Here is a 13283-nt window from a genome sequence, read left to right as displayed (position 1 = left end):
TTATTGAGTAGTCCCTGGAGCTACATGAAATGATCATCTGGATTTACACAAAGCTAGCTACTAAGATACATCTTGGATTGGTGGATATCATTGGCATCGTTTTACAGCCAGAGTGAGGATCTCAGAGCAAGACATTTATTAAACATTAATGTTCCAAATATTTTTGGAATACTAAAAACTACAGATTTTATAGTAGACAAAATCACAGACTAAAGATTCATGTGAAGGATTGACTTGGCAGCTCAAAGACTTAGATCTAGCTGTGGGCCAGAGGGCACAAGGCACGGCAAAGGAGGAAGATAACCCAGGGAGGCAGCTCACTGAAGTGCACTGAATGTGGGCATCAGAATCAAAAGGACTGGCTTAAGCAAGTTACTTTAACCCAAACTTCAGTTTCCTCACATGAAAATGGGAATAATATATACCTGGAATATATGTCTATTAAGAGGATTAACTGAGATAATGTCTAAAAAGAGTTCTGACACATTGATAATGCCTAATAATCAGGAGTTAATATTAGAACCAGTAAACCCTATGGATGAATTACCTTTTGGAGGAGTGGGGACAGGGTCCCTCACTTCAAATAATTTCCTATAAAAGACACGAAGTTTATTGGAAAGAATAAGGTTTGAGAATTTAAGTTGTACTTTCAACTACTGGCAAAAGAAAAGCTCAGTGAAAGTTTAGATCAATATATAATTCATATAAAATTTTCTTATTAGCTGTGCACTTACCTAAGATCATGAAGTTCGGATCCAGAACCAGTTATTAGTAGAAATTCCCCAGGAGTTTGGTGAGAAACAGTCAATTCAGCATACACTCGACCTTTTGGTGTCAACATGTGACTTATATTTGTAAAACCCACCTACACAAAAGAATTTAAAATTACCTCAATATAAAATTAAAATCTTACATAGCCTTTTAGCACAACATGGAAATAAACAAGTGTCAGTGAAACATATCTGAATCATATCATTTATATCAATCGTGTGAACTATCTTTAAACCTAAACCCAAGATTAATTTTGGGTAATTATAATTATTTGTCATCAAAATTACACTTCAGTCAATTTCGCAGTTCTCTATTGACAGAATTTAGCAAAGTCATAGAGTCCTTGGATGACAATTCATTCAACAAAAATTGTAATTAGAAAATCAGCTAGAATATTTATTCATGGTCTGTTGAAGAAAGAGCTATAGCATTCATACAGAAACCATTAGGTGGACTAAAATAACATACTGGGTTTTTTTGTTTTTGTTTTTTTGTTTTTGTTTTAAATGAGAGGATAGATGGGGTGCCTAGATGGCTCAGTCAGATAAGCACCCAACTCTTGATTTCAATTCAGGTCACGATCTCAGGGTTGGTGAGTTTGAGCTCCACATCAGGCTCCGGGCTGACGACATGGAACCTGCTTGGGATTCTCTGTCCCTCTCTCTGCCCCTCCCTCACTCACTCGCACACACAAACTCTCAAAATAAAATAAACTTTAAAATACATACATACATACATACATACATACATAAATAAAATTTAAGAATGAGGGTTCCCTGGGTGGCTCAGTTAAGCATTCAACTTCCACTCAGGTCATGATCTCACAGTTTGTGAGTTCAAGCCCTGCACTGGGCTCTCTGCTATCAGTGCAGAGCCCACTTCAGAAACTTTGTCCCCTCTCTCTCTGCTCCCCCCCCCCCACAAATAAATAGAAACATTTTAAGAAATTTTAGGGCGCCTGGGTGGCTCAGTCGGTTAAGCATCCGACTTTGGCTCAGGTCACGATCTCGCGGTCCGTGAGTCCCAGCCCCACGTCGGGCTCTGGGCTGATGGCTCAGAGCCTGGAGCCTGCTTCTGGTTCTGTGTCTCCCTCTCTCTCTGCCCCTCCCCCGTTCATGCTCTGTCTCTCTCTGTCTCAAAATAAATAAACGTTAAAAAAAAAGATTTAAAAAAAAAAAAAATTTAAAAATGAGAGGATGGAGAATTAGGCAGGCAGGAATCCTGAACCTTGTACCCATATAAGGTTATTTACCTTTGGAATGACATTTGCAAAGAGATGGTCCAACAATCTAACAGAGTCTTGGCCTTTGATGTTAAACTTGCCAAATGGTGACAGGTCAATAACCCCTACGTTTTGCATAACCTGTTTATACTCAGATCCCACAGGCTCAAACCAGTTTGTGCGGCGAAAACTTGGCCTAAAACACAATGTTTGTGGTAAAACAACTGTCATTCATTTTCAGAAAATTACAGAGTATTTGAATAAACCTATAGATCTAGAAAATCCTATTTGGGAAAAGAAGTAACATCTAAAATTCTGTTCTCTGAATGATACATATATGGTAGAAGTTGATTTTTTAAAGTTACTCTTCTATTCCTTTGACCCATTTTGTAGTGAACGAAGTATTAATTAACTAGAAATTAAGATAGGACATGTGGGCTTTCAGATCTGGAGGAAAGCATAGAAGTCTACCAGCCCTGAGGTTTTCAGTCTTGGTTGAATATTAGAATCACCTGGGGAGCATTTAAAAAAATACCCATTTTCTGGACCTAATTAAATCAGAATAGAACGGGGTAGAGCTATCTTGTCCAGTGCTTCTCAAACACTCATGAAACTGTACATCATTTACAAATGTTAAAATGCAGATTCTAATGTAGCAGGTCTGGGGTGGAGACCTATATCCTGCATTCTAATAGTCTCCCAAGTGATGTTCATGTTGTTACAAGCAAGAACCTGGTCCAACATCTGCATTTTTTTAGAGAAAAGGTACAAGGTGACTTCCAGGGCCTTTATCTTAGTAAATGCCAGAGCTGGGCCTGGAACAAAAGTCTACTGACTCATTCACGGTTCTTCCCACTCGGCAAAGTCAACTTCTAATGTGGTATTTTAACTGCAGAGCAGAATTCTGTCTGATAAATGAGTTTTCAGTTGTTTAATTATTCAAATAATGGAAGGAACAGGTCAGATCCAAAGAGCAAAGGTGAAGAACAGATTTGGCATTTATCCAAGTCGTTTAGGAAAAACCAAACCAGTATTTTGCCCCCAGATAATCTAGACTTCCTACTGAGCCCAAATTCATTAATCACCAACTGGGCCTCTACTATACTTTGTACCATTTAGATCTGGTCTTAAAGTAGACATCAAAACCTGTTTAGTAAGCAAAATGACAAGTCCAAAAAAAAAAAAAGAGGTAACAATTTCTGGATTTGCTATTTGTTTTCTCTTGGTTTATGGATTCTCATGAGAAAAAAATATATAAGCATTATTAACCCCAAATGACAACAATGGCTCAAAATCCAAGTATAACAATGGTAACAACACTAGAGGAATTCAGAGGATTGTTTCAGTGACATGCTTTATGCTTTAGCTTAACCTAAAATGCTAAGTAAATGATCCTTTCCCCTAATTTATCAATGGTACATATATTTTGCATGACTCAGTGCACACACACTAGAAAGCAGCTGCTGTGAACTATCTTTGATAAATAGAAAATCCACATTTCTAGACTATTTCCATACAACATGATTCGACCAGGCATCCTAAAGCAGGACACATCTTTAGGAGCCACCTGAAGCCATGTGGGGATCAAGAGGGGATGGGGAAGGTTCCCCTAAGCTCCTGGAAAATGCCAAGTGGAGGCTTCACCTGAGCTGGCTGTAGGACTCTGGAGGCCACATGGGTCCTAGAGATGTGAGCCAATGTCATGTGGGATAGACTAATGCCTCCATTGCCAGAAAATCATTTTTGTAGGAAAAGGCTCAATGCTCTTTGGAAAGGGTGGAGTGACTTCTTTGGGGGCGCAGGGGCAGCGCTTCTCCGACGTCCCTCCATTCAACTTCCAAAATCGCGTTCTACATTCAGAGCCACAGGCAGGTCATGCCATTCACTTACCTATACCGAGAATCCTGGCCTGGTTTGTAGAACCAGTGTGGCTGCTCCCAGCCTGCATGAAACCCCATGGAACACTTAGACTCCAGGATTTTATAAAGCCCACTGACTCGCTGAGTTGGTCTCCCGGCAAATCGCTCTTCTTTAGGATAACCAACTGGAAAAGGAAAACTAGTACCTAAGTACCATATAACCGAAACTGTAAAAAACTTCAAAGGGATTCAGAAAGTAGAAAACACAGTTCTTAACATCCAGAAGCACATATATGTATGAAATTTACATAAAAGATGGTAACTAGCTTTCTTGGGGTGAACATTGCACAATGTTCCCAAATGTCAAATCACAGGGCACCTGGGTGGCTCGATCAATTAAGCGACAGACTCTTGATCTTGGCTCAGTCATGATCTCAGGGTTCATGGGATCCAGCTGCCCTCGTGAGGCTCTGCGCTGGCATCAGGGAACCTGCTTGGGATTCTCTCTCTCCTGTCTCTTCTTCCCCCCGCTCCCACAGGCAACCATATGTTCTCTTTCTTTCTCTCTCTCTCAAAATAAATAAATTAACTTTAAAAAAAGTCAAGTCACTATGTTGTACACCTAAAACTAACATAATATCATATATAATCAACTATACTGCAATTTTTTAAAATTATGTAAAAAAAAGCCAGACTGTCATTCATATAGCTATCCAAGGATAAAGTAAAAGTAAATTTAAAACTTAAAATCACTTGGGGAAAAAAAAAAGCAACTTAAAATCACTTGGGGCGCCTGTGTGGCTCAGTCAGTTAAGCATCCGACTTCGGCTCAGGTCATGATTTCGTAGTCTGTGAGTTCAAGCCCTGTGCTGACAGCTCAGAGCCCGGAGCCTCGTTCAGATTCTGGGTCTCCCTCTTTCTCTGCCCTTCCCCAGCTCATGCTCTGTCTGTCTGTCTGTCTCTCTCTCTCTCTCTCTCAAAAATAAACAAACATTAAAAAAATTTAAAAACTTAAAATCACAGAAGTACTCCACACATTAAATATACAAACTCATATAAGATTCCTTCTTGTGTCTTAGAGGCATAATGCTTATTAGAATCCCTAAGTACTCCCACCACAAAGCACAGAATAACAAAGATCTAAAATCAAAGGCACTGCAAGTCAATTCTGTACACACTTTACAGACAATAGTAAATTTGCACTTTACCTATATTGTTGAATCCATATGACTCTCTTGCTTTGGCCTCAGTGTACTGAGTTGTTGTCCATTTGCCATAGCGATTAGGATCCAGTTCTATCAGATCAAAAGGAGGTTCTCCATGCAGGATCCAGTCACTGAGATATTTCCCTACCCCACCGGCGTGGATTATGCCATATCTTTCAAATACAGAGATAAACACCCTGTTATGAACACATGTTGTTTTCCAATAATGAAACATGTCCAACTCTTCTACAGGGCCTCCAAGTTGGAGTGTTCTGTGATCTTCAGAGAAGACAGTCAACATAATGCTTATACTATAGTTTTTTTCCTCGGGAAAAATACATGTTTGGGCATCCAAATTAAATGTACCTGACTTGATAGCTAGTTTGTTTCCACAGTTTCAAGAGATGCATACCTGCAAAATAGCCTACAACTCTTAGCTAGAAAAGATGCTCACCTTAGGAAAATGGAGGAAAGGAAGAAAAGAGGAAGATGTGGTTATCTTAGCAGGCCTTCTGATCTAGAATTATCCTGACTGATGGGAACCTTGCAGGAGAAACCGTACACTGCCCAGTGACACATCTCTTCTCAGACTCAACTTAGTTCAGGTCCCCTTAGGCGATGACCTCTGTGCAAGGACCTTGAATCTTTATCTTAGAAGCATTCAGGGGAAGAGGCACTCACCCAGGGGCCTGTGGGGAGGAGAGAAAAGGAACACTGTCCCCTGTATTTTGCAACTAATGGGTCACTTGGTGATGAGGGTCTATTGTCTATTTCTATATGATGATGCTTTAAAACCAAGAACATCACTGTGGCAAATCATTTGCTATCAGATGAAGGATTCACAGTTTAACATTGGCCATGTGCAGTACTAACCACTCCCTCTTGCCTAGTGAAGGACTTTCCTATAGGTTTATCTGTGGTTTAAGTCAAGACAAGCTTCTGAGGAATTAGATGAGCAGAAAGTCATGTGAGGGATGACCAAGAAATGGAGCTACATGAGCAGACCTCAAAATGCAAGAAATTCCAGTATCGTGAATGACCACAACTTAACAGCCAGACTCATGGGTTCTGAGAGCTTGGGAGCACCTGAGCAAAGACTTTAAATGTTAAAAACGATTTTCCCACAAGATACCAGTATTGCCGTTTTACAAAAATGAATAACTAAATTTGTTATGAGGATATTTCTCAAGTAGAATAAAAAGGCGACAATTTATATACTTCTCCAAATAGTTAAAAAAAAAAAAAAAGACATTGGTCATCCAAATCACCCATAAACAATCTCACTAAGTTTCAAGAAAGCAAGAAAAATTATTGAATGTATGCTTAAAATTCACTTAACCAGGCCCAATGTATGATATACAAAAGCTGTCATTTTTGAGATCTAGAGATACTGTTTATAAAACTTGAAATTGTGTTTTATTGACATTTATTGAGTGCTTGCTATTTTCCAGGCATTGTTTCCACCTAACATGTACCAGATGATTTATTCTTTAGCAATTTTATTTTACCACTGGGAAAGCCAGTCCCCGCTTAGCGATTAAATAAGGTCACACTGCAATAAAGGTCAGGATACAGACTCCGTCAACTGACTTCAGCATACACTCTCTCTTACTAAACTTTACCTCTTCAACAGTTCCCAATTTTCAGCCAAGGCACACATGACAGACAGCGTTCACATCCTTGACAGGCTCTTGGGAATAGCCAGGACTGTGCTTGGTTTCCTGTGGCCTCACTGCTATGCCATCATGTTCTTTCCCTTTCAGTAGTGTATATGAGCTAACAAATGGGGCTGAGTGCTGTCAACTGGGGAGAATCCTGAATGAAGGATAATTTGTTTTCAAAAAGTGTTTACTTTACAAACTTCAGCTCTCTAACCATTAACAAGCTATGTGTCAAATGCCACACTACTGAGTGTTATGAAACATGTATTGAGAGCCCCTGGCTTAGTAGTTAAAAGCAAGCAAAAAGTAAGAGAGGTCTGGGTATGATTTCACTCCTGCCAGTACTAACTGTGTAACCATGGGCAAGTTGTGTGACCACCCTGAGCTTTAGTCTTCTTTCATGCACACTTCCTTTATGGTTCTGGTGGAGAACATTGGCATGACATTGAAAGCACATAGTAGGCCAGCAATGCATGCTTGCTGTTAGGCCCCTATATAACTAGTAACAGAGTATGCCTATGCCCAGTTGATAAGATTTTCATACCAAGTAATTTGTGTGGCATGGAAGTGGAAGGGAACTTAATAAGGAAAGGAGAGTTAGGTTCTTCTGTCGCTAACATTAATCTGTAGAACCCGCTTCTAAATGGCCCAGTGACTCTGCTTTTTGAATGTTTGTGTCTGCTTTTCAGGATAACTCCGTTAAACTGTCAGATGTTATATCTTACGGCACTCTCCCCTCCTTAAGTTTCCTGTTTATAATGTGCTCTAAGCCAAGAAAACTAGATTCAATTCAATACAATCCATTAAACATGTTGGTTGACATGGTGTCACCTAGAAGCAAAAAACCTTTTGTTAGAATTGTGACAAAACAAAAGTAATAGAGTTTTGACTGAGGGTGATCTGTGAGTAAGGTAAATGAGCACTGGCATATATGTACACAGTTTGCAAGTTCCCCAAGTTCTCTGGACGGTTGTATCAGAATAACAGACACATTGAAATGCAGATCCCTGGGCCTCTCCCCAGACCACTGATTCAGAACCTATAGGAGTAGTGTCTGGGAATCCATTTGCTTATAGTTTTCCAATTCAACACAACTTCATGGGTTCTCCTGACAAATAGGAATTACACAGATACGATGTAAAGGAGGATGAAACATACATAAGTGACTAATCACAAGGTTGAGATTATTTTTTAACATGGGCATGTGATTCTCCTGCTCAGCCAGGTATGGAAACCACTGGCCTCCAGAACCAGGGAATGGATCACTGATGCAAGCCAGCAGGGGCAGCCAATGTAAGCATTCCAAGAAATATCTTAGCAAGATAGCAACAAGTCCTTTGTTCAGACCAAATCTGTCAGAGTGTGAGGCACTTTGCCTGCCCCTCACCTGTCATCTTCCCTATCCATCTCCCAACATCTACAACCTGGGAAAATTACCCAGAACAATCAGAGCAGGAATGCAACATTAGCCCCATGCAAGTACATACAATTTCTAGGTAATAAGTAACTGGTATTCTAAAGAAATCAACTTCCTAATTTCCTTGGCAAGTAGTAACAGATGCTCCATTAAAATATAAATGTAATAAGGCCAGGGATACTGTCTGCTTGTTCAGAGCATGGCTCGTGGTCAATGATCCACATATATTTGTTGACTAAATCAATAATTCTATGATTCAGCCAACTGCAGAATCAAAAATAATAAAGACCTAGGAATGCATTTAGCAAAAGAAGTGCAAACTTGTACTCTAAAAACTACAAATCATTGCTGAAAGAAATTTTAAAAGACCTAAACAGGGGCGTCTGGGTGGCTCAGTCAGTTGAGCATCGACTTCAGCTCAGGTCATGATTTCATGGTTAGTGAGTTTGAGCACCGCACTGGTCTCTGTGCTGACAGCTCAGAGCCTGGAGCCTGCTTCAGATTCTGTGTCTCACTCTCTCTATTCCTCCCCTGCTCCTGCTCTGTCTCTCAAAATAAATAAAAACATTAAAAAATTTATAAATAAATAAATAAATAAATAAATAAATAAATAAATAAATAAAAGATCTAAATAAGTGGAAAGACATCCCATGTCCATGAATTGGACTTAATATTGTTATAACAATACTCTCCAAATTGATCTACAGATTTAATGCAATACCTATCAAAACCCTAGGTGGCTTCTTTGCAGAAATTGACAAACTGGTCCTAAAAATTGCATGAAAATTTAAGGGACCCAAAGTAGCCAAAACAATCTTGAAAAAGAGCGAAAATTCACACTTCCCAATTTCAGAACTTACTACAAACCTATAGTACTCTAAACAGTGTGGGGGTGCCTGGTGGCTTAGTCAGTTAAGCATCTGACTCTTGATTTCAGCTCAGGTGGTGATCTCATGGTTCGTGAGATAGAGCCCTGTGTGGGGCTCTGTGCTGACAGTGCAGAGCCTGCTTGGGATTCTGTCCCTCCCTCTCTCTCTCTCTCTCTCTCTCTGCCCCTCCCCCACTCACATGCATGCAAGTACTCTCTCTCAAAATAAAGGCTAAAAAAAAAAAATGTGGTAATGGCAGAATTGGGAGTCCAGTAATAAACCCATACACATATGGTGAAATGACTTTTGTCAAGGATGTTGTGGTATAATAAAAAATAAATATTTGGTCTTTGTCCCCAATTCTTGGCACAGAGCTCCTAAAACCTCTGGAATTTATAGTCTTTGTATGCTAATGAGATGACTCAAGGTGGAGTGAGTGATACCTGGGGGCTTAAACAGGGGCTGGTTCAAGAAGTTGAATCATCAATAGTCGATGATTTCATCAATTATGCCTATGTAATTAAACCTCCATAAAAACCCCTAAATGACAGACTTGAAAGAGCTTTCAGGTTCTGAACGCACTGATGTGCTAGGAAGGTGGTGTGTCAGAGAGGGCATGAAAACTCTGTGCCACACTCCTCCCCCTCACACCTCACCCTGTGCATCTCTTCCATTTGGCTGTTCCTCAGTTGTATACTTTATAATAAATGGGTAAAAAGGAAGTGTTTTCCTGATTTCTGTGAGCCATCCTAGTGAACTGTCAAGCCTGAAAAGGGGGTTGTAGGAACTTGCAAAGTTACAGCCAGTCAGAAGTACAGGTGATCCCTGGACTTGCAACTGGTATCTGAAGTGGAGGCAGTTTTGTGGGACTGAGTCCTTAACCACTAACTCTGGAAGTTAAGATCAGAATTGAATTGAATTGTTGGACACCCAGTTGGTATCAGAGAATTAGAAAATTGAAAAATTGAATGTGGGTATCAGAAGTGGTGTCAGAAAAAAGATATCACAGAAGCCAACATAATTCAATGAGCAAAGAACAGTCTTTTCAACAAACACTGCTGGGACAACTGGCTATGCACAAAAGAATGAAGTTGGACCCCTACCTCACATCATATACAAAAATTAACTCAAAATTGATCAAAGATTTTTTTTTAATTTTTTTTTTAATGTTTATTTATTTTTGAGACAGAGGGAGACAGAGCATGAATGGGGAAGGGGCAGAGAGAGAGGGAGACACAGAATCGGAAGCAGGCTCCAGGCTCTGAGCCATCAGCCCAGAGCCTGACGCGGGGCTCGAACTCACGAACCGAGAGATTGTGACCTGAGCTGAAGTCGGACGCTCAACCGACTGAGCCACCCAGGCACCCCTGATCAAAGATTTAAATGAAAGAATTAAAACTATAAACTCTTAGAAGAAAACATAGGTATGAATCTTTATGAATTTGGACTGGAAAATGGTTTCTTATATATGAACTACATGCTCAAAAAAAGAAAAAATACGCATTCTGGACTTTATCAAAATTAAAAACCTTCATGCTTCAATGGACACCATTAAAAAAGTGAAAAGACAGCCCACAGAAAGGAAGAAAAAAATTGCAAATCATGTATCTGATAAAGGTCTTATGTCTAGAACATATAAAGAACTCCTACAACTCAACAGTAGAAAGACAAATAATCAATTTTTTTAATGGGCAAAGTATATGAATAAGCATTCCTCTAAAGAAGATATTCAAGTAATGTACACGAGAAACACTCCTACATACACATGCCTGCATACGGATGCTATTGATTACCTAAACCCTCAGTTACTTTATACCTTCCAGGTCCTCTGTCTCCATCTGGTTTTCTCCCTCTAGATGTCCCAAAGATATCAACTTAACACTTCAAACCCAACCTTTCAAAAATGAAACCCATTATTTTCCTGATTCTCTGTCCCCATGGCCCCAGCATCCAACCAGGGGTCAAGTTAGAGAGTTAGCCATCATTTGCTTTTTTTCTCTTCCTCAAGACCTAATGCAATCAATCATCAAGTCTAAATAATTTTATCTCCTATCTCTCAGTCCCTGCTGCTGCTCCCTCAGTTCAGACCACAGCCCCTCTACTGTACTGGCAGAACAGCACCCCAAGCAGTCACACACCTCTGGCCGGACCTCACTGCCTTGTTTTTAGCTGTAGCCCAGTGCCTAGCAAAGAGACCTTGTACAGAGCTGGCAAACATGAGATATTAGTTGAATACATGGCCAAATAAAATGGAGAAGAAAAATAGAATATTAGAAGCTGTGACATGATAGTAAAGTGGGTTTGACATTAATATTCAACAAATTAATGGGACAAATATTAAGGATGAAGCATCAAATGGGTAACAGAATCGTAAATAGTAAGCAACCTGAGGAATCATAAAGAAACAAATTATGTTGGATAAACCTGAATTATGGTGAAAAAGGTATCATATACGTTATTCATTTGATACTCGGTATTATGTTTGTCACACTGTGTTATGAAAACAGCCTTGTAAAATTGGGGCAAATTGACCAATATGAACATACACAGCATGAAAAGAGACAGGAATAATGGAAATGGCAGGAAATATGCAAAGAGAGGTTTCCAGGAAATCACTGCCCTTCTATGTGATCATCTTTAAAATCTATACAAGTGATTAAACCATTATACAGTCAGGATTTTAAAAGTGAATTTTTTTTTTAAATTTTTTTTTTTAACGTTTATTTATTTTTGAGACAGAGAGAGACAGAGCATGAACGGGGGAGGGGCAGAGAGAGGGGGAGACACAGAATCGGAAGCAGGCTCCAGGCTCTGAGCCATCAGCCCAGAGCCCGACGCGGGGCTCGAACTCACAGACCGCGAGATCGTGACCTGAGCTGAAGTCGGACACTTAACCGACTGAGCCACCCAGGCGCCCCATAAAAGTGAATTTTTAAAAAAAATTTTTTAATGTTTATTTATTATTTTTAAGAGACACAGAGAGAGACAGAGAGTGAGCCGGGTTAGGGCAGAGAGACAGGGAGACACAGAATCTGAAGCAGGCTCCAGGATCTGAGCTGTCAGCACAGAGCCCAACATGGGGCTCAAACCCACCAACTGAGAGATTGTGACCTGAGCTGAAGTCAGACGCTTAATTGACTGAGCCACCCAGGCACCCGAAGATTGAAATATCTTATTCCTCATATCTCAATGGTCATTTAAGGAAGAAAACTCTGCCCTTCTCTCATTTTCCATTTTGGACTGAGATTACGAGACAAGACTTATCTATAATACTTGACTCTATTAAAAAAGATACTTGACTCTATAATAAATGTTGAATTAAATGGAGATACTCAGGGTGCTTGGGTGGCTCAGTCAGTTGAACACCCGACTCTTGATTTCAGCTCAGATCATGGGATAGAACGTCGCATCAGGCTCCATGCTCGGCGTGAAGCCCGCTTGGGATTCTCTTTCTCTCTCCCTCTGTCCCTCTCCCTCACTTGTGCTCTCTCTCTTGAAAATTAAAATAAAATAAAATAAAATAAAATAAAATAAAATAAAATAAAATAATAAAAGAGATACTTACCCAAAGCCTATAGCCACCCAGTAGTTTCTGACTCCCTGATGGGGCCCCACCATAGGCAGAATGTCAGGAGAATAGGTGATAGGACCATTGACGATATTGATGATATCAGCCTTTTTCAAGACTGGAACCATTTCCATGGCAGCTTCCACATGTTCCATAATTCGGTCAAGATCAGACTCAAAGAGCTCCTTTCCAAACCCTGAAGAGACATACCATTGTGGTCAGGATGCCACAATTGCCCTGACAGGTATTCCAAAGTGACTTAAGTCTGAATCAGTTTACATTTAAAGATGGTCTTATGGAAGGTACTTCTTTTTTTTTTTTTTTAAGTCTAAACTTAATATTCACTATCAACAGATAAGTACCCATCACATTTCTGAGAATAATAATTTATTTTTGTTGAAATAATAAAATCATGAAAGTTAATCCTCTTAATAATAAATATAAATCTAGGTATATCAACAGTTTTCAACATGTAAACCAATCATAATTTTAAAAAACAAACAATAATTGGTTTGTCAAGAGAGAACTTTTATCTTTTAATTAACCCTAAAAGTCTGATCTATCCTCCCAGTTAAGGGCAAATGGGAGCTTGCAAAGTCATGTCAGGACACAGGGCATAAACAGAAAACTACTCCAGGATCTAGAATAATGGATGCTAGATGTCTTTTAGCTCTCAGCAGAGAAAGAATGGCATGGAGGCCTCCTCCCTCA

At 39.7% G+C, this 13283-nt stretch overlaps 1 protein-coding gene across 2 annotated transcripts in view; it reads right to left on the bottom strand.

Annotated features, from left to right (window-relative positions):
• The window catches only part of DMGDH (dimethylglycine dehydrogenase), a 71276-nt gene that overhangs the window by 34193 nt on the left and 23800 nt on the right, over positions 1–13283 (bottom strand). Inside the window, exons 7-11 of one of the 2 annotated variants that reach the window (XM_060635477.3) lie at positions 12570–12768; positions 5061–5254; positions 3884–4037; positions 2024–2189; positions 735–865 (exon numbers count right to left, since the gene is read on the bottom strand). In XM_060635477.3, the coding sequence (XP_060491460.2) occupies positions 735–865; positions 2024–2189; positions 3884–4037; positions 5061–5254; positions 12570–12768 (844 nt within the window). The remainder of the gene's footprint in view (positions 1–734; positions 866–2023; positions 2190–3883; positions 4038–5060; positions 5255–12569; positions 12769–13283) is intronic. The other variant, XM_060635478.3, reaches the window with a different exon arrangement.

This window comes from Panthera onca, chromosome A1 (genome assembly GCF_046562875.1).
Source record: "Panthera onca isolate mPanOnc1 chromosome A1, mPanOnc1 haplotype 2, whole genome shotgun sequence".
NCBI classification, from domain to species: domain Eukaryota; kingdom Metazoa; phylum Chordata; class Mammalia; order Carnivora; family Felidae; genus Panthera; species Panthera onca.
The sequence above is the reverse complement of the archived record's forward strand: the minus strand, read 5'-3'. Positions and strand labels throughout refer to the sequence as shown.